The sequence below is a fragment of the Zalophus californianus genome, chromosome 1, assembly GCF_009762305.2.
Source record: "Zalophus californianus isolate mZalCal1 chromosome 1, mZalCal1.pri.v2, whole genome shotgun sequence".
Taxonomy (NCBI): Eukaryota; Metazoa; Chordata; class Mammalia; order Carnivora; family Otariidae; genus Zalophus; species Zalophus californianus.
In genome coordinates, this window is record NC_045595.1 from 113,103,030 (window position 1) to 113,130,299 (window position 27,270).

Here is a 27,270-nt window from a genome sequence, read left to right on the forward strand (position 1 = left end):
GTGGTGAAGAAGTTTGGCAAGTAATACATTATATGTTAAAAAAGAAAAGAAGATAGTAGGAAGGGAAAAATGAAGGGGGGGAATCAGAGAGGGAGACGAACCATGAGAGACTATGGACTCTGAGAAACAAACTGAGGGTTTTGGGGGTGGGGGTGGGGGAATGGGTTAGCCTGGTGGTGGGTATTAAGGAGGGCACGTATTGAATGGAGCACTAGGTGTTATATGCAAACAATGAATCATGAAACACTACATCAAAAACTAATTATGTAATATATGGTGACTAACAACATAATAAAATAAAATTTAAAAAAAAAGTTTTTGGGTGGGAGGGTGGAGGCAAGGAAATTTAGACTTTGGTTTTGAACTTGAGATGCCCATCAGACATGCATCTGGAGCTGTTAAGTAAGAAAGTGGTGTAGAGGGAGGAGTTTAGAGGAAAGGCCAGGTGCAAATATAAATTTGGGGGGATGACCTAGGAGACTTGGATGTCTGGTAGCTTAGAAGCATGTAGAGACTAGTCCTGATGGTCTTGTAGGCACAAATGTGTAATTAATTCTAACTGGGGCTTCCTCTTGGCACTTCAGCAGTTTTTGTGAAGAGGCAAGTAGTGGCTTCTGTCATATCCCTGAACCAATCACTGTGGCCTGAAGAATGGAATTACAGAAACTATGGATGCCTGAAATGCAGGGAAGGGGTGTGTGTGTGTGTGTGTGTGTGTGTGTGTGTGTGTGTGTGTGTGTGTGTGTTGTGCATTTCTGAGCGCTGTGACTCAGGGACGAGATTACCTAGAGTTACCAAGAGATAAGAGAGGATGATTGCTGAATGGCCAAACCCAGCACATGCTCATTAGAGCCCTTCACCCAGCAACCAGCAAACATATTTAAAGTCTTTATTTCCTTGTTGATCTTTTGCTTAGATGATCTGTCCATTTCAGTCAGGGGGATGTTAAAGTCCCCCACTATTATTGTATTGTTGTCAATGTGTTTCTTTGCTTTTGTTATTAATTGCCTTATATAATTGGCTGCTCCCATGTTCGGGGCATAGATATTTACAATTGTTAGATCTTCTTGTTGGATAGACCCTTTAAGTAGGATATAGTGTCCTTCCTCATCTCTTATTACAGTCTTTGTTTTACAATCTAGTTTGTCTGATATAAGGATTGCCACCCCAGCTTTCTTTTGGTGTCCATTAGCATGGTAAATGGTTTTCCACCCCCTCACTTTCAATCTGGGGGTGTCTTTGGGTCTAAAATGAGTCTCTTGCAGACAGCATATTGATGGGTCTTGTTTTTTAATCCAATCTGATAGCCTGTGTCTTTTGATTGGGGCATTTAGCCCATTTACATTCAGGGTAACTATTGAAAGGTATGAATTTAGTGCCATTGTATTGCCTGTAAGGTGACTGTTACTCTATGTTGTCTGTGTTCCTTTCTGATCTTTGCTGCTTTTAGGCTCTCTCTTTGCTTAGAGGACCCCTTTCAATATTTCTTGGAGGGCTGGTTTCGTGTTTGCAAATTCCTTTAGTTTTTGTTTGTTCTGAAAGCTTTTTATCTCTCCTATTTTCAATGACAGCCTAGCTGGATATAGTATTCTTGGCTGCATATTTTTCTCGTTTAGTGCTCTGAAGATATCTTGCCAGTCCTTTCTGGCCTGCCAGGTCTCTGTGGATAGGTCTGTTGCCAATCTAATATTTTTACCATTGTAGGTTACATATCTCTTCTCCCAAGCTGCTTTCAGGATTTTCTCTTTGTCTCTGAGACTCGTAAGTTTTACTATTAGATGTCGGGGTGTTGACCTATTTTTATTGATTTTGAGAGGGGTTCTCTGTGCCTCCTGGATTTTGATGCCTGTTTCCTTCCTCACATTAGGGAAGTTCTCTGCTATTATTTGCTCCAATATACCTTCTGCCTCCCTCTCTCTTTCTTCTTCTTCTGGGATCCCAATTATTCTAATGTTGTTTCGTCTTATCGTATCACTTATCTCTCGAATTCTGCCCTCGTGATCCTGTAGTTGTTTCTCTCTCTTTTTCTCAGCCTCTTTATTTTCCATCATTTGGTCTTCTATATCACTGATTCTCTCTTCTGCCTCATTTATCCTAGCAGTTATTGCCCCCATTTTTGATTGCACCTCATCAATAGCCTTTTTGATTTCGACTTGGTTAGAGTTTAGTTCTTTTATTTCTCCAGAAAGGGTTTCTCTAATAACTTCCACGCTTTTTTCAAGCCCAGCTAGTATCTTCAAAGTCATGATTCTGAACTCTAGGTCCGACATCATACTAATGTCCGTATTGAGTAGGTCCCTGGCTGACGGTACTACCTCTTGTTCTTTTTGCTGAGGTGATTTTTTTCGTCTTGTCATTTTGTCCAGAGGAGAATAGATGAATGAGAGAACAAAATGCTAACAGGTTTACAACGTCCCCAGCAAATATACTGTATACAAATCAGAAAAGACCTGGAACCAGGGGAAAAGAAAAGGAAAGAAAGAAAAAAGAAAGAGAAAAAAAAGAAAAAAAAGATAAAAACAGAAACAGAACAATACAAAAAAAGCAGAATATGATCAAATATGATCAGGCTAGTGCATAGATCAGTGCCACATACTAGATTTTGGGCGTATTTTGGTCTGTTAGAAAAAAGTGCCTCCTAAAATTTTAAAGGAAGAAAGACATATATGTACAAAATAAGGGTTGATACAATGAAGGGATAGAAGATGTCTGTAAAGATGAAAATTATAAAAGATTTTATAAAAGGACTTGATAAGATAAGGAGTTGTTTGAAAAAAGAAAGAAGAAGATTTAAGAAAAAGAAAAAAAAAAGAAAAAAGGGAGAGAATGTGATCAGGCAGGAGACTAGAACAGAGCCATACACTAGTGATTTAGGGTATATTTTGATCTGTTAGAAGAAACTGTATCTCAAAATTTTAAAGAGAGAACAACTTATATATATATGCCAAAAATAAGGGTAACTACTATGAAGGGATAAAATATGACTCTAAAAATGAAAAATAAAAAATGTTTTTTTTTAAAAAAAGAGATTGATAAGATGTTGGTTGAAAAAGGGAAAAAGAAAAGTAAAATAAAAACAGTTAACAAAAATTAACTTTGATGAACTAATGAATCATGGTAAAAAAAAGCCATGAATTCTATGTGCAGTATTCCCCTAGCGCTGGAGTTCTCCCGTTCTCCTTGATCGGTAAACTTGGTCTTGGCTTGCTGGCTGTTCGTGCTGATCTTCTGGGGGAGGAGCCTGTTGCTGTGGTTTCCAAATGTCTTTGCCGGAGGCTGAATTGCCCCGCCCTTTGTCGGTCCGGGCTAAGCAAGCTGCTCAGGTTTGATCTCAGGAGCTTTTGTTCCCTGCAAGCTCTTGGTACAGCTTTGGAGGACCAGGGCAAAAATGGTGGCCTCCCAATCTCCACCTGGAGGAGCTGAGAACTCGGGGCCCCGCTCCTCAGTGCGCCTCCAGAGAAAAGCAGTCACTCCCGTCTCCCCGGTCTCCGGCCGCTCTCCGCGCTCACCCGGCCTGTGACCGAGCGTTTCTATCTCTGGCTCCTGACCCCTTGTGGAGTCTCCAAACCCAGCAGATCACTGCGGTGTGTTCCTGCGCCACTCCTCCTGGGGGAGGAAGGGGAGTCTCCCTGGCTCTGCCGCTTGTTGGGTCCCTGCTGGAGGAGAAATGGCCCGACTTCCAGTAAGTGGTCGCTTCTCTGTTCAGAGAGTTGTTGCTACTCTCCTCTTCGATCTCCTGTTGAGTTCATAGGTGTTCAGAATGGTTTGATCCCTATTCAGCTGAATTCCTGAGACCAGACGAAATCTAGGTCTCCTACTCCTCCGCCATCTTGCTCCGCCCCCCCAGCCACCAGCAAACATAATACTGTTGACAGAGTAAATTTGGGAAGAGCATGAGTGGATCCATATAAACACATCCTCACTCTGGGAAAATAACAGGAAGTATTATCTTTAGTGGCATAAAAAAAAAAAAATCACACAATTTGAGAGGCAGTATTGTATTCTAATTTGATCAAGGATCAAATTTTATTGTATGTTTAAGCACTTATCCATGGCAAAGTCCAGAACTCTGAACAGTGTGTTATCTCAATTTTGCAAACAACTGTACTCAAATATTATTACCCACAAGTACATGGGGTCAATTTGTAAGATACTTCTTTTCTTTTTCACAGGAAGAAATGAAAAGATTGCAGAATCCTTTAGAACAAGTTAATGATGGAAAATATTTACTTGAAAAGTAAGTAAAAAATACCAAAGGAAATTAAATTATGTTTGAGGTTAAAAAGCTTGCAAGAAAAAAAAAATACCTGGCAAGGTAAACATGAATAAGTAAATTCCACAGTTTCTTATGGTATCATTGTAGTCAGGACCCAGAAATATGGCTCATTTGATATACAGTTGGGTAAATTTAAGGCTGGTTGAGCCATGACACACAAGCTGTACTGATTAACAGAGTAATATGATGCACGGAGATGTGGTGCTGTGTCTGAGGGCTTAAAACTTAACAACCCTGCCCTGTTTTTGGCTTTTAATCAATGACGTGTATAGAAGACAGTCATAAAATTTGCAAAAAGCGTAAATGTAACACTAAGACCAATAGAATGAACATTTAAAATAATACTACAGAATGGAACAAAACTGCGCTGAAAAAAAGGCAAGAAATAAAGAGATGAAATTTAACATGTTACAAGTAAAAGATTTCATTTCAATTTTTAAAAAATTGTGCAATTAGAGCATGTGAGAGATATATTCTGATTTCAATTTGTGAATAGATATTAGAGGTTTTATGTGATATTAACACGAGACCATGATTTTATATGGCTTCTAAAAATATTACCAAAATATTAGACTAATCAAGAGCCATGCATTGTCAAGATAAAAGAAAAAATGAACTATCATTTACTGAGCATTTACAATATCCTCCATATTAGTGAATGCTTACAGATGTTTCCTCATAGAATTCTAATTACAGCCTTTGACATAGGTACTATTTCCATTTTATCAACAGGGAAAGAGGCTTAGAGATGTTCAGCACTTGTCTAAGTATATTTAGCTAAGAGTAGTGAGGGTAAGAACTTGGATGCCACCAGAGCTCCTGCGCTCAACCACTGGCTAAATCCCCATGTAAAGCCCATGTGGATGTCACCAGTGGCTCTGGTCATCACATTTAAAAAGCACATAGAGGGGCACCTGGGTGGCTTAGTCCATTAAGCATCCAACTCTTGATTTTGGCTCAGGTCTTGATCTCAGGGTCTGTGACGTCAAGCCCCTCTGTGGCTCCACCCCACCCACCACCATGGGGCCTGCTTAGGATTCTCTCTCTCCTTCTCCCTTGCTGGCCCCTGCTCACTTGCTCTCTCTCTCTCTTTCTAAAATAAATAAAAAAATAAAATAAAATAATAAAATAAAATAATAAAATAATAAAATAAAATAAAATAAAATGTAAAATAAAGTAAAATAAAATAAAATAAAATAAAATAAAATAAAATAAAAACTGCATAGACCTTCCCAAAAGCATCAGAGGAGCTCAATTAAAATTGTGAGGGTTCTGAAATCATGTGAAACTATTACAAAGAGCTGAGTATGTGTAGTTGCAGAAAAGAAATCTCAGGGGGAACATACTGGCTTTCCTTAAACATTTGAAGGAATTTTCCTATTAAGAAGGGGCTAAATTGCTCTTCTTGCTCTAGAGAGCATAACAAGAATCAGTGAGTAGGATTTATGGACAGACAGCTTTGTGACTCAGAAAAAAAATAACTTCTGTAAAAATGCTGCCTGCTCAACAGAATGGACTTCTTTGTTATGGAGTGAGATGACAGATACTAGAGGTGCCCAAGAAGAGTGAAATGCCCATCCATCTGAAGTGCTATGGAAAGCATTCCTGAAAATGGGAACTCTTGGATATGATTCCTCTTTCTGGTTTTATCCTAGCTTTGTGAGTCTGGACAAATTATTTAACCCCCCTGAACCCAGCTTCCTCATCTTTAAAAATGAAGTTGGTAACACTGATTGACAGTCTTAGTGAGAGCATTAAATAAGACACGCACAATAGCACAGTGCCTTCAATGTCAGCTCCTTCTCTTTCTGTCCCAGTGGCTATTTGGACTAGACACTTTCAGGTTCATTCTATCTCCATGACTCTCAGAATTTGCCATGTAATCGCTTCAAGGACAGTTTCAACCCTTTGATTAAATGAAGTTTCTGGGTTATCTTCAGTTTTAATTTATTCTTATCATGTCTAGTCTCATTAATATGAATAAATTAGTTCAGTTCTTGCCACCCCCACCGTCATCACTAGCAATATGTAAACAATAATAATTAAAAAGTTTCTGGCTGTGTAAGTAGAAAGATTTTCCTCTATGGAGATTAGGGGGGTAATGACATGAGATCGGTGGTTCTTCATCCTGGATGCCCTTAGAATCACCTGGGGGTTAATAAAAATGGCATAGCCTTGGCATAACCTCCACCCTAGATGAATTGAATCTGTATCACTGGGGATGAAAGTCCTTAAATTAGTATATCTTCAAAGCTGACTTCATGTGATTCGAGTGAGGAACTGGGGATGAGAACCAGTGGTCTAGGTGCATTTTAGATTCCTTTTGGTTATTCAGTAATCTCATGTAGCTTAATTCTCTTAGGACACACTTTCTCTGTGACTTTCAGCCCTTTCGACATGGGCCACTGAACAAACGGTCAAGAAAGAATTCTTGATACATTTTTGGTGCAAAAAGGTGTTTTTATTAAAGCATGGGGACAGAACCAGTGAGCATAAAGAGCTGCACTGGGGTCATGAGGAGCGATTGATTATATACCTTTAGGCTGCGGGGGGGAGGGTAGAGATAAAGAAAGTCTCTTTCTTCATCTATATATCTATATCTAATCCATATGGAAATATGGATTTCCATATGCTAAAGAAGACTTACAGGATCCTGGAGGTCTGGCTGGTCTCAAACTAAGGTTGTCTTTAGTCTCCAGCAAAACATCAACATTATTAAGGCAGCCAGGAGTTCCCTGAATGTCACATGTATTTCTGCATGTCTCAGGTATTTGTCAATAGGCTGCAAGTTGTAAGGAAATTTAATTTTATCTATATTTCTCCTGCCTTTGTTCTCCTCATCACTTTTATCCATTAAATTTGGTTATGCTGGTATTTCATTATGGATTTTAACTTAAGAAGTGAACTCCAGAAGTTTTTTTCCTTGCTAATTGACCACAGCTTTGTATTAAACTTCTCACTAATACCAGCATGTATCTTTCTCAGCTCTCTGCTCTCAGGAATATTTGTGAAGATTCATGGCAGATATGTGGGCTTCCGCCTCCTCCTTCCTCCCCTATTCTTTTCTTGTTATCCAGAAGCCTGGGGAAGCTAAAAGCTTTTGGAAATGGCCAATCTGCTTTGCATGTGTATTTTGCCTTATCATGATTGAGGAATTCCAGATATGGGAATTAAAGTCTCCCCTCAAAGCACACAGGCCTATGGGGTAAGCTTTCCTTTCATGTTTGTCCAGGACAGAGAGAAAACAGCAGCTGCCAGCCCTAACAACCTATGCGTGGAATTCCAGAGATTTTTCTAGTTGGCTTTCGGGCAGGGCTATGTCCTTGAAAGCTGTCAAATTTGATTGAAAAATTGGTGTACTTTGAGTGAGTAGTTAGGCATTTCATTATACTGTAGCTGACTTAGGTGCTGATGTAACTCATCTCAGCTACTTGAAATGGCCATAAGTTAGGTGATAGAGGTGTCATAGCAGTTGATCAGTTATTCCCCCTTGGAACATTACATTTATTCTGAACACTCAACAGGGGCTGTGGTAGACAGTCAGTGTGAAGGGAGGGCAAGCTACAACTTTACTCTACTTGAGACTTTATGCAGGGCCAATCCAATGCATTTGTATACACATACATGCACATACTCAATAAAGCTTTCTGTGTGCCCATAAACAGAAGAGTAATTAGTAAGGCCATTAATTAAGAGCCTGCTTATGACTGCATTGTTTTTGATAATCATTTATTAACTTAAATAAGACCTTAGGGTGATTGCTGTTTGTTGTAAATATTGAATCAGACTGGGTTTCTGGTGGGAAATGTGTGATTGCAAGTCACACATTCACCTCACATATCATCATTTTATTACCCACAAATAATTATTGATGGAATGAGCTAAAGCTGTCCATTAAATCTACAGGTATTCATAGTTTATAGTTTGTTGAGTTTGTATAAATTGTATAAATTATAACCCCAAATCAGCAAATTTTTTTCTTTTTATGAAAACTTGAGCTTTGCCTTTGGTTGCTGCATAATTACAGGTCCCACAACACCTCACATGTATCTCTGTTGCCCAGTTTGCTAATATGTTATTAAGGGGTTTAATTAACAAAATCTTAAAGTATCTTTGCTATAAGGCTGTTGTCCCTACAAGATCATAGACTTGTAAAAACAAGACTTTTCATGCCCATCAACCCTGGATTAGGTCCTTCTGTGTTTCCCCTTTAATAGCATCCATCACATTTGTAATTATTTGTTTAATAGCCATCATCTCCTAGATTGTAAAACCGTACGCCAGGGACCATGTCTAGTGTTTTCACCATTGTACCATTTGTGTTCTGCATCATTTCTGACACATAGAAGACACACAATATATTTATGAATGAGTGAGTAAGGATGAATTAATAATGGACCCAGAATACATACGGCGCAAACAAGAGTGGTTTTTTTTCCTTACCTCTCAACATCCCAGCTGGGCAACCACAAAGCTATATTTTGCTGATGGCACCATCTACCGGCCGCATAGGAATTTATGTAATCTACTATGTGTTTCCCCACTTCTTGGTTATTCCTTTTGAAAGAGGAGAAAATCCTAGATACCATCAGCACAGTTTTTTTTTAATCTTTTTCTTTTATTTCCTAAAAACGCAATCCTGGTCCTTATTATCAGACCAATTTGAATACCTTCCTAAATATTTTCCATCATTCTCTTTGCTCACTCCTACCAAAAATTGCCCTTAAACATCCCACTCAAGTATCCCCACTCCAAATGCTTTATGTTTCCTTGCAGCAATGTTTTTCACACTGTAGATAACAATCCACTGATGGTTTGTTAAATCAATTTGATGGGACACCAGTAAAATATAATTTAAAAAATCTGAAATATAATAAAAGAAATCAACATACATTACATGTAGTTGGGGAAATAATGTTCCCTGAAATTTTTGTTTCAGTTTTAAACACACATGCACACACACATACCACACACACACCCTTAGCACATGCATGTAATGGATTGGGTTGCCAAATATTTGACCTATGAAAACCACAGCCAGTACGATTAAGTTTAACAAGTGTTATATTAAAATCCTTCAAGCAGTATTTTGTGGTTGTGAGACTCGAGTTTTAATGTGGCTTATGCTGTATAGTGACTCAAGCATAATCTCTTTCTTTTTTTATTATGTTATGTTAATCACCATACATTACATCATTAGTTTTTGATGTAGTGATCCATGATTCACTGTTTGCATGTAACACCCAGTGCTCATGCAGAACATGCCCTCTGTAATACCCATCACCAGGCTAGCCCATCCCCCCACCCCCCTCCCCTCTAGAACCCTCAGTTTGTTTCTCAGAGTCCATCATCTCTCATGGTTCCTCTCCCCCTCCAATTCTCCCCCTTCATTTTTCCCTTCCTACTATCTTCTTCTTTTTTTTAAGATATAATGTATTATTTGTTTTAGAGGTACAGGTCTGTGATTCAACAGTCTTACACAATTTATAGTGCTCACCATAGCATATACCCTCCCCAATGTCTATCACCCAGCCACCCCGTCCCTCCCACCCCCCACCACTCCAGCAACGCTCAGTTTGTTTCCTGAGATTAAGAATTCCTCATGTCAGTGAGATCATATGATACATATCTTTCTCTGATTGACTTATTTCGCTCAGTATAATACCCTCCAGATGCAACCACGTCATTGCAAATGGCAAGACTTCATTCCTTTTGATGGCTGCATAATATTCCATTGTGTATATACCACATCTTCTTTATCCATTCATCTGTCGATGGACATCTTGGCTCTTTCCACAGTTTGGCTATTGTGGACATTGCTGCTATAAACCTCGGGGTGCATGTACCCCTTTGGATCCCTACATTTGTATCTTTGGGGTAAATACCCAGTAGTGCAATTGCTGGATTGTATGGTAGTTCTATTTTCAACTGTTTGAGGAACCTCCATACTGTTTTCCAGAGTGGCTGCAACAGCTTGCATTCCCACCAACAGCATAGGAGGGTTCCCCTTTCTCCACATCCCCGCCAACATCTGTCGTTTCCTGACTTGTTAATTTTAGCCATTCTGACTGGTGTGAGGTGGTATCTCATTGAGGTTTTGATTTGGATTTCCCTGATGCCGAGTGATGTTGAGCACTTTTTCATGTGTCTGTTGGCCATTTGGATGTCTTCTTTGGAAAAATGTCTCTTCATGTCTTCTGCCCATTTCTTGATTGGATCATTTGTTCTTTGGGTGTTGAGTTTGATAAGTTCTTTATAGATTCTGGATACTAGCCCTTTATCTGATATGCCATTTGCAAATATCTTCTCCCATTCTGTCGTTTGTCTTTTGGTTTTGTTGACTGTTTTTGTTGTTGTTTTTTTTTTGTTTTTTTTTGTTTTTTTTGTTTTTTTTGCTGTGCAAAAGCTTTTGATCTTGATGAAGTACCAATAGTTCATTTTTGCCTTTGCTTCCCTTGCCTTTTGGCGGCGATGTTTCTAGGAAGAAGTTGCTGTGGCAGAGGTCAAAGAGGTTGCTGCCTGTGTTCTCCTTTAGGATTTTGATGGACTCCTGTCTCACACTGAGGTCTTTCAACCATTTTGAGTCTGTTTTTGTGTGTGGTGCAAGGAAATGGTCCAGTTTCATTCTTCTGCATGTGGCTGTCCAATTTTACCAACGCCATTTGTTGAAGAGACTGTCTTTTTTTCATTGGACATTCTTTCCTGCTTTGTCGAAGATTAGTTGACCATAGAGTTAAGGGTCCATTTCTGGGCTCTCGATTCTGTTCCATTGATCTATGTGTCTGTTTTTGTGCCAGTACCATACTGTCTTGATGATGACAGCTTTGTAATAGAGCTTGAAGTCCGGAATTGTGATGCCACCAGCTTAAGCTTTTCTTTTTCAACATTCCTCTGGCTATTCGAGGTCTTTTCTGGTTCCATACAAATTTTAGGATTATTTGTTCCATTTCTTTGAAAAAAGTGGATGGTATTTTGATAGGGATGGCATTGAATGTGTAGATTGCTCTAAGTAGCAATGACATCTTCACAATATTTGTTCTTCCAATCCATGAGCATGGAACGTTTTTCCATTTCTTTGTGTCTTCCTCAACTTCTTTCATGAGTATTTTATAGTTTTCTGAGTACAGATTCTTTGCCTCTTTGGTTAGATTTATTCCTAGGTATCTAATGGTTTTGAGTGCAATTGTAAATGGGATCGACTCCTTAATTTCTCTTTCTTCAGTCTTGTTGTTGGTGTATAGGAATGCCACTGATTTCTGTGCATTGATTTTTATATCCTGCCACTTTACTGAATTCCTGTATGAGTTCTAGTAGTTTTGGGGTGGAGTCTTTTGGGTTTTCCACATAAAGTATCCTATCATCTGCAAAGAGTGAGAGTTTGACTTCTTCTTTGCTGATTTGGATGGCTTTTATTTCTTTTTGTTGTCTGATTGCTGTGGCTAGGACTTCTAGTACTATGTTGAATAGCAGTGGTGATAGTGGTCATCCCTGCTGTGTTCCTGACCTTAGCTGGAAAGCTCTCAGTTTTTCCCCATTGAGAATGATATTCGCTGTGGGTTTTTCATAGATGGCTTTTATGATCTTGAGGTATGTACCCTCTATCCCTATACTCTGAAGAGTTTTGATCAAGAAAGGATGCTGTACTTTGTCAAATGCTTTTTCTGCATCTATTGAGAGCATATGGTTCTTGTTCTTTCTTCTATTAATGTATTGTATCACATTGATTGATTTGCGGATGTTGAACCACCTTGCAGCCCAGGGATAAATCCCACTTGGTCATGGTGAATAATCCTTTTACTGTACTGTTGGATCCTATTGTCTAGTATTTTGGTGAGAATTTTTGCATCCATGTTTATCGAGGATATTGGTCTGTAATTCTCCTTTTGGATGAGGTCTTTGTCTGGTTTGGGGATTAAGGTAATGATGGCCTCATAAAATGAGTTTGGAAGTTTTCCTTCCATTTCTATTTTTTGGAACAGTTTCAGGAGAATAGGTATTACTTCTTTAAATGTTTGGTAGAATTCCCCTGGGAAGCCATCTGGCCCTGGGCTTTTGTTTGTTGGGAGATTTTTGATGACTGCTTCAATTTCCTTAGTGGTTATGGGTTTGTTCAGGTTTTCTATCTTCCTGGTTCAGTTTTGGTAGTTTATACATCTCTAGGAATGCATCCATTTCTTCCCCAGATTATCTAATTTGCTGGCATATAGTTGCTCATAATATGTTCTTACAATTGTTTGTATTTCTTTGGTGTTGGTTGTGATCTCTCCTCTTTCATTCATGATTTTGTTGATTTGGGTCATTTCTCTTTTCTTTTTGATAAGTCTGGCCAGGGTTTTATCAATCTTGTTAGTTCTTTCAAAGAACCAGCTCCTAGTTTCATTGATCTGTTCTACTGTTGTTTTGGTTTCTATTTCATTGATTTCTGCTCTGATCTTTGTTATTTATCTTCTCCTGCTGGGTTTAGGCTTTATTTGCTGTTCTTTCTCCAGGTCCTTTAGGTGTAGGGTTAGGTTGTGTATTTGAGACCTTTCTTGTTTCTTGAGAAAGGCTAGTATTGCTATATAGTTTCCTCTTAGGACTGCCTTTGCTGTATCCCAAAGATTTTGGACAGTTGTGTTTTCATTTTCATTTGTTTCCATGAATTTTTTAAATTCTTCTTTAATTTCCTGGTTGACCCATTCATTCTTTAGTAGGATGCTCTTTAGCCTTCATGTATTTGAGTTCTTTCCGACTTTCCTCTTGTGATTGAGTTCTAGTTTCAAAGCATTGTGGTCTGAAAATATGCAGGGAATGATCCCAATCTTTTGGTACCGGTTGAGACCTGATTTGTGACCTAGGATGTGATCTATTCTGGAGAATGTTCCATGGGCACTAGAGAAGAATGTGTATTCTGTTGCTTTGGGATGGAATGTTCTGAATATATCTGTGAAGTCCATCTATTCCAGTGTTTCATTTAAAGTCTTTATTTCCTTGTTGATCTTTTGCTTAGGTGATCTGTCGATTTCAGTGAGGGGTGTGTTAAAGTCCCCCACCATTATTGTATTGTTGTCGATGTGTTTCTTTGCTTTTGTTATTAATTGGTTTATATAATTGGCTGCTCCCATGTTAGGGGCATAGATATTTACAATTGTTAGATCTTCTTGTTGGATAGACCATTTAGTTAGGATATAGTGTCCTTCCTCATTTCTTATTATGGTCTTTGGTTTAAAATCTAATTTGTCTGATATAAGGATTGCCACCCCAGCTTTCTTTTGGTGTCCATTACCATGGTAAATGGTTTTCCACCCCCTCACTTTCAATCTGGAGGTATCTTTGGGTCTAAAATGAGTCTCTTGCAGACAGCATATCGATGGGTCTTGTTTTTTATCCAATCCGATAACCTGTGTGTTTGGATTCGGGCATTTAGTCCATTTACATTCAGGGTAACTATTGAATGATATGAATTTAGTGCCATTGTATTACCTGTAAAGTGACTGTTACTGTATATTATCTGTGTTCCTTTCTGGTCTATGCTGCTTGTAGGCTCTCTCTTTGCTTAGAGGACCCCTTTCAATATTTCTTGTAGGGTTGGTTTCATGTTTGCAAATTCCTTTAGTTTTTGTTTGTCCTGGAAGCTTTTTATCTCTCCTTCTATTTTCAATGACAGCCTAGCTGGATATAGTATTCTTGGCTGCATGTTTTTCTCATTTAGTGCTCTGAATATATCATGCCAGTCCTTTCTGGCCTGCTAGGTCTCTGTGGATAGGTCTGTTGCCAATCTAATGTTTCTACCATTGTAGGTTACAGAGCTCTTGTCCTGAGCTGCTTTCAGGATTTTCTCTTTGTCTCTGAGAGTTGTAAGTTTTACTGTTAGACGTCGGGGTGTTGACCTATTTTTATTGGTTTTGAGAGGGGTTCTCTGTGCCTCCTGGATTTTGATGCCTGTTTCTTTCCCCAAATTAGGGAAGTTCTCTGGTATAATTTGCTCCAATATACCTTCTGCCTCCCTCTCTCTTTCTTCTTCTTCTGGGATCCCAATTATTCTAATATTGTTTCGTCTTACGGTATCACTTATCTCTCGAATTCTGCCCTCGTGATACAGTAGTTGTTTATCTCTTTTTCTCAGCTTCTTTATTTTCCATCATTTGGTCTTCTATATCACTAATTCTTTCTTCTGCCTCATTCATCCTAGGATTTAGCACCTCCATTTTTGATGGCACCTCATTAATAGCCTTTTTGATTTCAACTTGGTTAGATTTTAGTTCTTTTGTTTCTCCAGAAAAGGTTTCTGTAATATCTTCCATGCTTTTTTCAAACCCAGCTAGTATCTTTAAAATCATCATTCTGAGCTCTAGTTCCAACATCTTACTAATGTCCATATTGATAAGGTCCCTGGCAGTCAGTACTGCCTCTTGTTCTTTTGTTGAGGTGATTTTTTCTGTCTTGTCATTTTGTCCAGAGGAGAATAGAAGAATGAGAGAACAAAATGCTAACAGGGTAACAACGACCCCAGGAAATATACACTAAACAAATCAGAAAAGACCTGAAACCGGGGGGAAAGAAAGGGAAAGAAAGAAAAAAGAGAAAGAAAAGAAAAAGATAAAAACAAACACAAACAAAACAAAGAAAACAGAATATGATCAAATATGATCAGGCTGGTGCATAGATCAGTGCCACACACTAGATTTGGGGCATATTTTGGTCTTTTAGAAGAAAGTGCTTCCCAAAATTTTGAAGAAAGAAAAACTCATATACGTACAAAAATAAGGGTTAATACCGTGAAGGGATGGAATGTGACTGTAAAGATGAAAATTATAAAAGATTTTATAAAAGGAATTGATAAGAAGTTGGTTGAAAAAAGAAAGAAGAGGATTTAAAAAAAAAAGGAGGAGGGAATATGATCAGGCAGGAGACTAGAACAAAGCCATACACTAGAGATTTAGGGTATATTTTGATCTGTTAGAAGAAACTGTATCCCATAATTTTAAATCCCATAAATTTTAAAATTTATATATATATATATATATATGTGTGTGTGTATATATATATATATATATATATATATATATACACACACCAAAAATAAGGGTAACTACTATGAAGGGATAGAATATGACTCTAAAAATGAAAAATAAAAATGATTTTTTTTAAAAAAGGGATTGATAAGATGTTGGTTGAAAAAGGGAAAAAGAAAAATTAAAAAAAAAGACAGTTAAAAAAATTAACTTTGAAAGATGAAAGAATCATGGGGAAAAAAGCCATGAATTCTCTGTTCAGTATTCCCCTAGCGCTGGCATTCTGCCATTCTCATTGATTGGCGGACTTGGTCTTGGCTGGCTGTTCTTGCTGATCTTCTGGGGGAGGGGCCTGTTGCCATGGTTCTCAAAAGTCTTTGCCGGAGGTGGAATTGCCCCGCCCTTGCCAGTCCGGGGCTAAGTAATCCGCTTGGGTTTGCCCTCGGGAGCTTTTGTTCCCTGCAAGCCTTCCGTCCAGCTTTGGAGGACGAGAGTGAAAATGGCGGCCTCCCAATCTTCGCCCTGGAGGAGCCAAGAACTCGGGGAACCCCCCCCGCTCCTCAGTGCGCCCCCAGAGAAAAGCAGTCAGTCACTGCTGTCTCTCTGGTCTCCGGCCGCACTCCGTGCTCACCTGGCCTGTGACCGAGCATTTCTATCTCTGGCACCTGACCCCATGTGGAGTCTCCAAACCCAGCAGATCCCATGGTGTGCTCTCACGCTGCTCCTCCTGGGGGAGGAAGGGGAGTCTCCCCAGATCTGCCGCTTGTTGGGTCCCTGCTGGAGGAGCAGTGGCCCAACTGTGCCGCGGATCACAGTTTATGGCAACCCCGAGCTGAGAGGCCGCTCCTCGGCTCCAGCTTCCCCGCTCTGATACCTGGGAGCTCTGCCGCACTCAGGCACCCCTGCTCTTTCTGTGATCCCGAGGGTCTTGAGACCACACTGTCCCCGCGAGGGTTCCACCCCCCGCTTAGCCACTGGAGCGACGTCCCTCAGTGGAGAAGACTTCTAAAAAGTTCTGATTCTGTGCTCCGCTGCTCTGTCACTTGCCAGGAGTGGCCAATGGAGGCCCACTCCCCTGTCGTCTGTCTTCCCAAATATCGCCTCAGTCACTTCTCCGCACATCCTACGTTCCAGAACGTGGTCACTTTTCTGTTCAGAGAGTTGCTGCTATTCTTTTTTTTCGATCTCCTGTTGAGTTCGTAGGTGATCAGAATGGTTTGATCCTATGCAGCTGAATTCCTGGGACCAGATGAAATCCAGGTCTCCTACTCCTACACCATCTTGCTCCTCCCTGCTCAAACATAATCTCCTTGAGCTTCAGATTTCTCGGTTGTACAATAGGGAAAATACTTAACTGGTAGAGGCTACTGTGAGAATTGAATAAGATAATACATGTAAAATATCTATGACAGTGTTTTATATATAATTTGTGGTCAATGACTACTAGTTTTCTGCTTATCCAAATTTATTTCCTACTTTTATCCTCCACTTTCACCAAATTGCTCTTTCTGAAAATAGCCTGAAATTTTTTACCTCTAATCCTTTGTTTTAATATCTCTCTCATATGTATTACCTTTCACATCTCAACTTACCTAATTCCTGTCCATTCTTCAAAACCCACATCAACTACCACCATGTCCATGAAATCTTCCTTGATCATTGTAGCACCCAGTGATTGCCTAATAAGCCTTTAGGAGCAGCGATCATATATCTATAGACCCCCGCCAGGAGTTTTCCAGGTTGGAGATTCATGCTTTGTTCATAGTGGGAGCTCTGCAAAAGCTTACAGAATGAAAGGAGGAGAGGTTCAATGGCAGTGGCACCATTGGGGTGAGAATGAATGAGATTCTCTCTACAACTTGGACAATGCCATGGGATTTATAATACTCTCCTTATGTTTTCTTTCTCCCCCTGAAATGGCCCAATATTTTGTTTTCTTCTTTGCTTAAAGGAAATGACTTTCATGCCTTAAATATGAATATTTTGCTAAGGAGTAAAAATCAAAAGGACAGGAAAGGTAAAAGGCAAAACAATATTTTCTTTTTATGATATGGTTATTTATCCATTATCCATCAATAGCAAACTTTAAGCCTCTGTGGATTAATTAAAATGAACAAAATTGGATGTATAGCTGCTTTTTCAAATAAATATAAATTAGCAGCTTTATTGCTATAAAGGCTGTCTAGATTCAGCTATATTGAGCCATTATTTCTGTTTCTAGTCACCAGATGGCCATGGATATGGAGAATAATATTGAAAAATATCACCTCAATCTACAGCCCCTGGAATCAAAGGTGAAAATGTAAGTTATTTCAAAGTTTACATTAAAGCATTAGTTTTACAGTTCTTGTTTTATGAACTTCTAGACTACTCTGGAATTTGGGGGTACAAGAATTAAGCATTTATTTATTTCACATATATATGTTGAACATTATTTCCTCTTTGTTCTGAGCAGCAACAAAACTGTTTTGGGCAAACAGCACCATCTGCTGGATAGTTTTGGGGATTATTTTATTGTCACTATGTCCTCATTTCTTGGTTTTTCCCTTTTTAGGCAGAGTGCAGCTCTTCAGCATCCACTAGCATTTTCCACTGTCTTTCATCTTAGTTACTTGGTTGATTTTACCTTGGAATAACTTGGCTATTTTTACATTGAGCCATTTCCTTATTATATATATATATATACACACACACACACACACTTATTATATATATATATATACACACACACTTATTATATATATATACACACACACTTATTATATATATATATATATACACACACACACACTTTTAATCCTCTTCCTATTTCCATTCCACCTCTCATCCATATATTTTGGAAAAATATCTCTTCTTTTTCTCTTCACTTCCTGTCATTTTCCTTTTTATTGTCTCTCAATAAGGCCAAATGTGAGTCCCCTTCCCCACTACAAATGACTGTTAGATAAAGAGGGTGCTAAGAAGGGATGCCTGGGTGGCTCAGTTGGTTAAGCATCTGACTTGATTTCAGCTCAGGTCATGATCTCGGGGTCTTGAGATCCAGCTCTGCCTCAGTCCTGGGTCAGGGCCCCCACCTCAGGGGCCCCTCACAGAGTCTGCTTGGGATTACCTTTCTTCTTCTCCCTCTGCCCCATCCCCTGCTCACGTCCTCTCTCTCTCTCAAATAAATAAATAAATAAATCTTTAAAAAAAAATAGTGCTAAGAACACCTCAATATTAACAAAAATGAAACTGGCAACTTCCAAAGTGAGAGAGGCTATATTCTAGAACAAAATAGCAACTTTCTAAGACAATATTTAAGTAAAGATAGGACCTATCATAATCACCTTAGAAGCAATTTTAAACTATGCTTGCTTTCTATGATCCTTTCCCATTCTGATTTTCCCTCAGCGGTGCATATAAGAATTTTCAGTGAGATCCTATGTAATATCACACACACACACACACACACACACACACACACACACACACACACAGCTTAACACTCTGAGAGGCATGTATCTGAGAATTTAAACATGTCTGAGCTTGGCTAGGACCACTGATTATTTGCAGAAAAGGCCAAAGAGGAATCTTTAAGAAAATGAGTCACCCTGAAGAAGGGAGCCTTGAGGTGTACAACTTTGAAGAACAATAAGCCATGGATTTAGGAACAAAAATGATGCAGATATATAATATCCTGCTGGATAAAAGCAAATATTAATATAAACCCCTGCCAATTTACATTAACCCTGGTTATCAATAAAAAGCTTGTCTCCGAGTGAGAACATAGAGATACCGTCAAGATAAAATTCAAACATGGCTTCTGAATCTGTTAGGTCCCTCACTAGGAAACTCTGTGTCATGCTTACTAAATGAATAATAAATCAGGCTACCACATTTTATGCAACCTCTTAAATGAAGAAGTGCTAGAATGGAAAGTTGTTTGTGTGAAAAATTAGAGTGTTTGATTTGAATGCTGAAATGAAGCTAAGAAACCTCTCCGGTCTTTTTTGGTTTTCATCATCCCTAAGATGTAGGCAGAGGGGCAGGTGCCAGGAGAAGGAGCAGGCAAGAAAAAAAACTCTCTGGCTGAGATTGCAGCCAGCTCAGAGAGTCTGGGACTTTCCCTGTAGCTGGGTTGATGGAGGAGTCTCAGCTCAGTAAGGTGAAAACAGAATGGTTTTATCTCTTCTAATAACTCTGAACCCCATTTCCACTCACTGGAGGGGGATAAGGGAGAGAAAACTTAATCTTGTCCAATAATGGAATTTGAGTCCCATTGGGGACTCCAGTTCAGTGACACTTGTCTAAGCTGGTTTTTAAATTTTAACACTCATGACAGGTTGAACATCTCCCCTCTAAACACATTAGATGTTTCCTACAGCTGTGCAGCTTGCTCTCCTCTGTATTCTCTCCTCTTTCTAGGTGCCCTTTCTCCTTGGTATTACCTCTCCCACCCCTCCTGTGCCCCAGGATTCCCATTAATGGTAAACACTTAGCTCCTAGGCAGTTGATTCCTTAAAACTAGCTCTAAGGGTTGGGGCTCTGCGAGAAGGGTCATTTGGTCTCCCCTAAGTCCCCACCGATGGTGTAGGCTGTGCCTTTCATTGTGTCCCGTGCTCTGCTGGGACTGTCTCCCTCAGACTGACCTTGGCATCCTCAACAGGTTGGATCTTGACAAACCCTCATTCCCACTTCCCAAGGGATTTTCTTTAGACCTGCAGAGCACTGGCTATGAAAGATGGGTCTTTGTCCCAGGTTCCAGAGTCACTGTCAGACTTCACAGTCTTCCTCTCAGGGTCTTCTGGCTTTTGTTGGTGGGAACCTGCTGAACATCGAGAGAAGTGAGGGAAGTGAGGATTTACTATACTATAAAATCTGCTTTCCTGGAAACTCTCCTTTCCCTTCCCTGACAAGGAGGAGAGGGTTAGTAGGTTCCAATGAAGGTTTTTCTGGACAGTCCAACCTCTGCAAGCCCTGAGGTGGGATGCACCTTGGCAGGCCAATCTGTGAACATAAAAGACAATAAGGAAGATGAGAACTGTTCTCAAGTGTGGGCCACCACACTTTTCATCATATACCTGCACTAGTGAGAACTTGAGGTGGGGGTTGGATGGGGCAGGAAAGACTCAGTTGTTTCCTCACACTCAGGCCAACTAAAAAGAAAATAATTTGATAAGAAAGCCTCAACCTCTATGTGGAGTGCAAAGTATCCGTGGAAAGAAGTAGAGACCTGCAGGGAAAGAACACATGTGAGTGTGGGGGTGGAATTTAGAGGAAATGTCAGGAAGGGTACATTACCTGGTTCATGAATGCAACCGTTAATGGGTAATTTTGAGTTTTAGACTTGAAGGATCAAAGGACTGTGTCAAAGGGGAAGAAGCAATCAAGGTTGCACAGCTATTAATAAAAAGTCATTTGGGGGAGGTGAAAGGCAGGTTTTCTGAAGATCAAGCAAAGGCAAGCCTCTCAAGTCAGAAAATTGAGTGAAAGCAAAAGTAATAGTGAAAGCACCACTCAACGCAACTCTAAGACTAAAGACAAATGTATTCTTAAGAGGTAAGGCTAGAATGAGGGCCTGGGGATGAAGGCACACATCAAAGGAACACAGGCTCTTGCACAGTGGCCTGACTGAAAGGAAAGAAACGGACTCTCCAAATCCCATAAAACTGCTACCCTTCACATGGGGGGGGTCACATGTTGTATGTTGTAGTAAGATCTAAAACGCATCTTCTGAATACAAACCATCACTTAACAGTTGTTCATTAACTGTGTGCAATCCCCCTCCTGATGTTTTAGCCAAATATTTATTTTGTTATGGACAACATAGGCATCTATTGACTACAAGTCATCTTTTGAACATCTGCTTGTTAAATGTGTCCAATTTCTCTCATTTTTTATTAATGTATTTGATGATCTAGTGATGAAACAACATTTAGATTCTATAAAAGAGAGAAAGACACACATACACAGACAGACAGACAGTGTAGATAGTGTCTACACTGGAAGAAAAAGACAATTCCCAGAAGAATTTCAAAGATATTGCTTAATAAAGCCTTGTTAAATGTCATTTGTTTGAGAGTAATGCCTATCAACTTTGGTCAAAAGTTTAACGAAGACATGAGGGAAGAATGGTTGAGAGCATAGACCTTGGAGTTAGAGAAAATAGGAGAAATTCCAGCTCTGCTCTTTACCCACTGTGTGACCTTGGGAACACTGCTTACCGATCTGGGCCACAGTTGCATTCCTCTATAAAATGATAACACTAACCATGTCAAAAGGGATTGTAATGAGCTTTCAGTGAGAAAATTAAAAAAAAAATTGACCTAATGTATCTTTTCCATGGAGTTATACTGTTTCCAATCATGTTTTTATGCCAAATTGGGCTAATAAAATATTGCCCTTAAGGACCCTTATGAACCCAGCATATCATATCAATGTATATGATTAGCACAAGTATGAGGCTGACTTAGATTCCTTACAAGAATTGCACAGAGGTTATTGTTATTACTATTTTGTGGGTAAGCACAATGTAGGCCAGTAACTTTAGTATTCTGCCCAAAGAGCACAACTAATGAGAAGTAAACTGAGCAAAACTTGTCCCTCTCTAAACACACTTAATTTCTGGGGAGTTCAGTTCAAGATGGCTAATGCAGGAAGATCCTGAATTCACCTCCTCCCACAGACATACTGAATTTACAGCTACATATGGACAATATAAAAAAAAAAAACAAACCTAAAAACTGGCAGAGCAACCCCTTTATATCGGGCAAACGAGAGGGAAACCCCATCGAACAGGTAGGAAATGCTGGGACATAATCTTGCAGTAAACCCCAACCCCACTACAGTGACTCACAATCAGGAGGGAACTCAAAATACAGAAGTTCCTCCTGAGGAATGAAGGATTGTACTGTACATCAGGCACCCCAAATACTAAGACCAGCACCTGAAAGACAAGCCTGCAAAACATTTGGCTTCGAAGATCAGAGGGGTTCCAGTGCCCACGAGACCTGCAGGGTTATGGCCAACTGAGGCAGGGCTCTTAAAAGGCCCGTGTGCAGACTCACCTGTCCCAGGACCCCATGCAGAAGTAGCCCTTTGAAAAGTGCCCAGACTTTATGTGAAAAAGACTGGTCTCCTAATTTTGAAGTATGGGTCTGAGAGCCAGAGGCCTGCTGGGATTTTCTCTCAGGTCAGAGAATGGTGGGAGCCATCTTCCTGCTCTCTGCCTTGCTAAAGCTAGTAGGCACCATTTTTTAAATTTTTTCTTCTTATTTCTTTACTTTTTTTCTCTCTCTTTTCTTTCTCCCTCTCCCTCTTCTCCCTCTCTGAGAAAGAGGTCCTGTATCCCACGGGACTATGGCAATTAGAGATAGTTCTTGGCAGACCACCACTCCCAGGACACCGCATAGACAGCAGACTGAAACACACATCCACCTTTCTGAGAAAGAGGTCTATTTGCTGGTCCAGGAGCTTTGGCCTGAGTGACAGGCTTCTGGTTTTAAACATATCTGGGAGCCTACAGAGTGGGGTCTCAGGGAATGGAGGCCAGTGGATGCAATCTTTATGCTGTCCCTCTGCCTTGCTCCAGCTCACTGGAATCTTAGAGAAAGGAGCTGATAGCTTAGTTTGGGGCCCTGATTTTTGCCACTGCTGCCAGGGGATGTCTCTATACTCTATACTCTATAGTGCTCTGGTGGCACTAGCAGTCCCCATAGGACTGTAACCAACAGAGGAAGAGTCTTAAACAGCTACCACCCCAGGGGCACAGCAAGAGGCAACAGACCCAGGAGCTCAGTATTGATGTGAAAGAGGCCTATTAGCTTATCATCATAGCTGCAACCTGAAAAGCAGACTTTTAATTAAACACACATTGAAGGACTGCCTGTCAACATTTTCTAAGTCCTCAGAGGGCAGGCACTGTCCTTAAACTGTCCCTCTGCCACACTCCAGAGCCCTAACGTGTCTTGGAAGGGCGCTCTTATACATGTTTGGTGTCCCGGCCTTTACATCTGGTGCCCTGGGTTTTGCGGCTGCCCAGGGGAAACCTCTTGGTCTCTTGGCCCAGGTGGCCAGGGGGGCTCGCATTCCTGGGTCCTGTGGGACTGTAACAACTGGAAAGACAATTCTTGGCAGGCTACCACCCTAGGGCCCGGAATAGACAGCAGATGAAACACACCCTTAGCCACTCTGTGAAAGAGGTCTATTTGCTTGACCTGGAGCGTGGGCCTTAGGGGCAGACTTCAGATTTGGCACACATCTATAGGCTACAGAGATGCTCCCAGGGAATATAGGCCTGGGGATGCCATCTTTGTGCTCTCTCTACACCTCACTGCAGCTCACCCAAATCTCCCAGCAAGGAGATAATACACTCATCTAGAGCCCCAGATTTTGCTATTGCCACCCAGGGGACATCTCCAGATCACCTGGCTCTGGAAGCCAACAGAGTTTACAACTGTGGCTCCACAGGAATGTATATATTTGCATACTTTAAAAGCTGCTGCCTGAGGGCTTGGCTTCCAATCTAACAGCCTGAATTTAGGCTCTGATTATGAGCCTCCCCTTTAGGACACTTACGGGTCTTGGCACACCTTCTGCTACTGGGAGCTATTAAAAATAAAACAGGCTGTTTGGATGTCACAAAGGCTGAGAGACAGCCAACTGCTAGGGCAGGGTTCATCTGCTGCACAAGGCCAGCCATTTAAGACTCAGAGAGGTGGCTGTTTCATCTCATACATAGAAACCAGTAGGGAGTATCAAGCAAAATGAAGAAACAGAGGAACATGTTCCAAATGAAAGAACAAGATAAAGCTTCAGGAAACAAAACAAAACCAACAAAAAAGAAAACCTTAATGAAACAGAGGTAAGTAATTTATATAATAAAGAATTTAAAGTAATGCTCATAAAGGTACTCACTGAACTTGGGAGAAGAATGGATGAGCACAGTGAGAACTTCAGTAAAGAGATGGAAAATATAAGAAAGTTGCAAACAGAGGTCACAGAGCTGAGGAATATAATAAACACATTTAGTTTCTAAGCACACTTCCTCATGAGGTAAAACTTTTTCTTCTTTGAGGATTTATTGAGTTATTTCTGGAATACAATGTTAGCAGAATATATTTGTTGATCACCTACTTACCAATATGATGGACACTACCCTCAAGGGATTCACAGTCTCGTGGAGGAAGAAGACTTCTTGGAAAGGAGTTATCTGGATTAGCCTAATCTGACACTCTTCTTTTTGCATGGTTAATATCTCAGAGAGCCATTGGTCTCTTTCATAGACAAAGTAGCTTCTGTGTGCCTTATTTCTAAAAAGTGCTTTCTCAATCTTCAGAAAGAAGAGTGTTCTAGAGAAAAGGCCCAAGTTGCCCAAATTCCATCTGTGAGGGATTTGGGAGTTCCTGACCATCAAGGTGGTCATAGGTGTTGGTGAAGGAACCTGCAGAAAGATCCAGAAGGGCATAAGTCCATGATGCTTAGGAAGTACCAACAATCAAATGAAGTCAGGAGTTACAAACTAGGCAGAAACTAGAATGGGAGAGGAAGCAGGCTTAGAGATACAGGCAAATTCTACAGAAAACCTGCCTGTTGCATGCAGTGGCACAGTGGCGGTGGCCTTTGCGCAGGTTTGTGACAGGATACAGGGTTGAGGCAGACACCAAATAATGAAAACATGGCTTATCTGTTAGGGTAGCTTTTAGTCACACATAGAAAATTAAACAGGCTTAAACAAATAGGGGTTCTATTTATCTACTCAAAGTCAGTATGTGACAAGCCAAATCCATCACCTTGATTTCTTCTCCCTTTCTGCCTTTTGCTGAACCATGAGGGGGGAGCACAATGTAATGGAAAGACAGGGGATCTGGTCCAAATGTCGGGTCTGTCAGTTAGCTCCCATCTTGTTTCCTGAAACTTGTCGAGGACTCCTGGTTGTGAGTAAAAGAAACTCAACTCAAACTAACTTATGTATTAAAAAGAGATTATATTGGATCACCTAACAGAAACATCCAGGGGCTAATGTGCTTCAAGCATATATAGACCCAGGTAGTCAAGCATCATCAGACATCTCTGTCCTCCTTCTTCTGTAAGCTCTACTCTGGATATTATAGCTCCATTCTCGTGTGGGCTCTCCCAAAATTGTGGCTATGGATTGGTGGGTCCCCAGTGAAAAGTGAGTGCTGGAACAAAATGAAAGAAAAATTAATGTTGGGCAAGCAAAAACTACCATTATGATGGTAATAATGCCTTCCTCACATTCCACTTTTGGTAAGGATTGAATGGGAGAATACACATAAAAAGAGCTATCTGTAGTTAGATGTTATCTCCCAAGATACTCAGACTTCTGTCTTCTTTTATGGTGTCCTTTTTTTCCCACCCCCAAGTTTAGCCTACTTGTGTAATAATGTATTTTGAAGTTGTAAAAATTATTTGGTAACATTTAAGAACTAGTAACTTTCAAATAAAAACCCAGATTTCTGACTGTTGTTGATAAGTAGTAAGATCTGACAACAATCAACTGTGCCAAGATGGGGTTCCGCCTCCCAAGGGCAGGTATGCCCAGTCTGCCCCCAGCCTTGCCCTTGGAGACCTCTGGGATGCTTCTCCAGTCTTCACAGCCTCATGCCGTACCCCTTTCCTCTGGGAACCTCCTGCCTTCTGCCTGGTACCCTCACCTCCAAGGCTTTGCCCAAACGCCTTTCCTCCTTCTTATCAATCTAAATCCCCTCCATCCTTCAAGGCTACTTAAAGCACCAGGACTCCCTGGAACCTTCTCTAAGCATCGCAGCTCGCAGAAGAGCTGTCTTCTAGGCAAGGATACCTTGTACGTAAGGACAGCCAGGGACAACCAGGACTTCACCAGCTGTGAGGGCAGGAGGGAGCCACTGGCACTGTGAAACAAACGGGGATGTATAGAGAGATGGCAGAGGCAGGCAAAGACACCATCCTTGACATGGAAGACAAACTGGAGCTGGACAGGCAAAAAAATTATCGAAAAATGTATTTCTCATCTACTTTGAAATAAGCCTCTATATTTGTAATTCAAAATATAGGAACACACATGATGTGCTCCTTTACTGCAACCAGCCTTTAAAGAATTGTATTGATAGCAAGGCTTAGTTTTAGAAATAAAAATGTCAAGGTAGTTGGTGTTCAGGATTTACCCCGCAGCCTTAAAGGAGACCTGTGAGTAGGAATTGTGGTACAGCTGGGATAAGAAGGCTGAAAAGTGATTTTCCGTGACTGAGGGTTGAGGTGCTTCTGCATTTTGTTTTAATTCCCTCGTTCGGTAAAATAGCATTTGGAGATTGTATTCAGAGAGCTAATTAGAGAACAATTTAATCTACAAAGTGGTCAAGTGGGAGTAAACAGTGTGTGATGTAAATAGTTTCCTATGACTCAGAAAATATTATGATAGCATGATCCCACCATTTAAAAAATATCCAATGTAGCAATTTAGATAATAGTGAAGTGACTGGCCTCTCATTTTTAACTTCTGAGTTAAAAAAAGAATAAAATATAGTATAATATGCTTCCAACTAAGTAAAATTATTTCCATATATGTGCACAAGGATAGTAAGGTAAGTATTCAAAAAAATTAAAATAGCTTTTGTATTAAGGAGGGAGGAGGCTTAAAGGTGATTTTAATACACATTTTAAAGGTATTTAATTTTGTCGCATTCTCTGTCAACTAAAAGAGGATATCCACCCACCGGGAAGAAAGGAATGTTGCCTTCTTAATCTCTGACTTAAGAAAACTGATAAGTCACTTTCCAGGCACCATAGAACCAGGAAGGGGAAGTGGATGCTTTAAGTGAAAATTCACCTTTGCTGATCTCACTCCAGTTTTGCCTGGCATTATTTGTTTGGTTCTTTAAAGGTGTCACACTGCCCCCTGGTGTTCAAAAAACTAAAAAGTAAACTCTCAAACGGCTACTACATTTTCTTGCTATATTTTCTGAATAATCAAGACTATGAGCGAGCGAGAGAGAGAGAGAGAGAGAGGAACACCTCAATATA

At 40.2% G+C, this 27,270-nt stretch overlaps 1 protein-coding gene across 4 annotated transcripts in view; it reads left to right on the forward strand.

Moving 5' to 3' along the window:
* LOC113916508 (schwannomin-interacting protein 1) overlaps window positions 1-27,270 on the forward strand; it is an 854,544-nt gene that overhangs the window by 288,127 nt on the left and 539,147 nt on the right. For 3 of the 4 annotated variants that reach the window (XM_027582977.1, XM_027582979.1, XM_027582978.1), the window contains 2 exons: window positions 4,173-4,237; window positions 17,492-17,572. In XM_027582977.1, the coding sequence (XP_027438778.1) occupies window positions 4,173-4,237; window positions 17,492-17,572 (146 nt within the window). The remainder of the gene's footprint in view (window positions 1-4,172; window positions 4,238-17,491; window positions 17,573-27,270) is intronic. The other variant, XM_027582980.1, reaches the window with a different exon arrangement.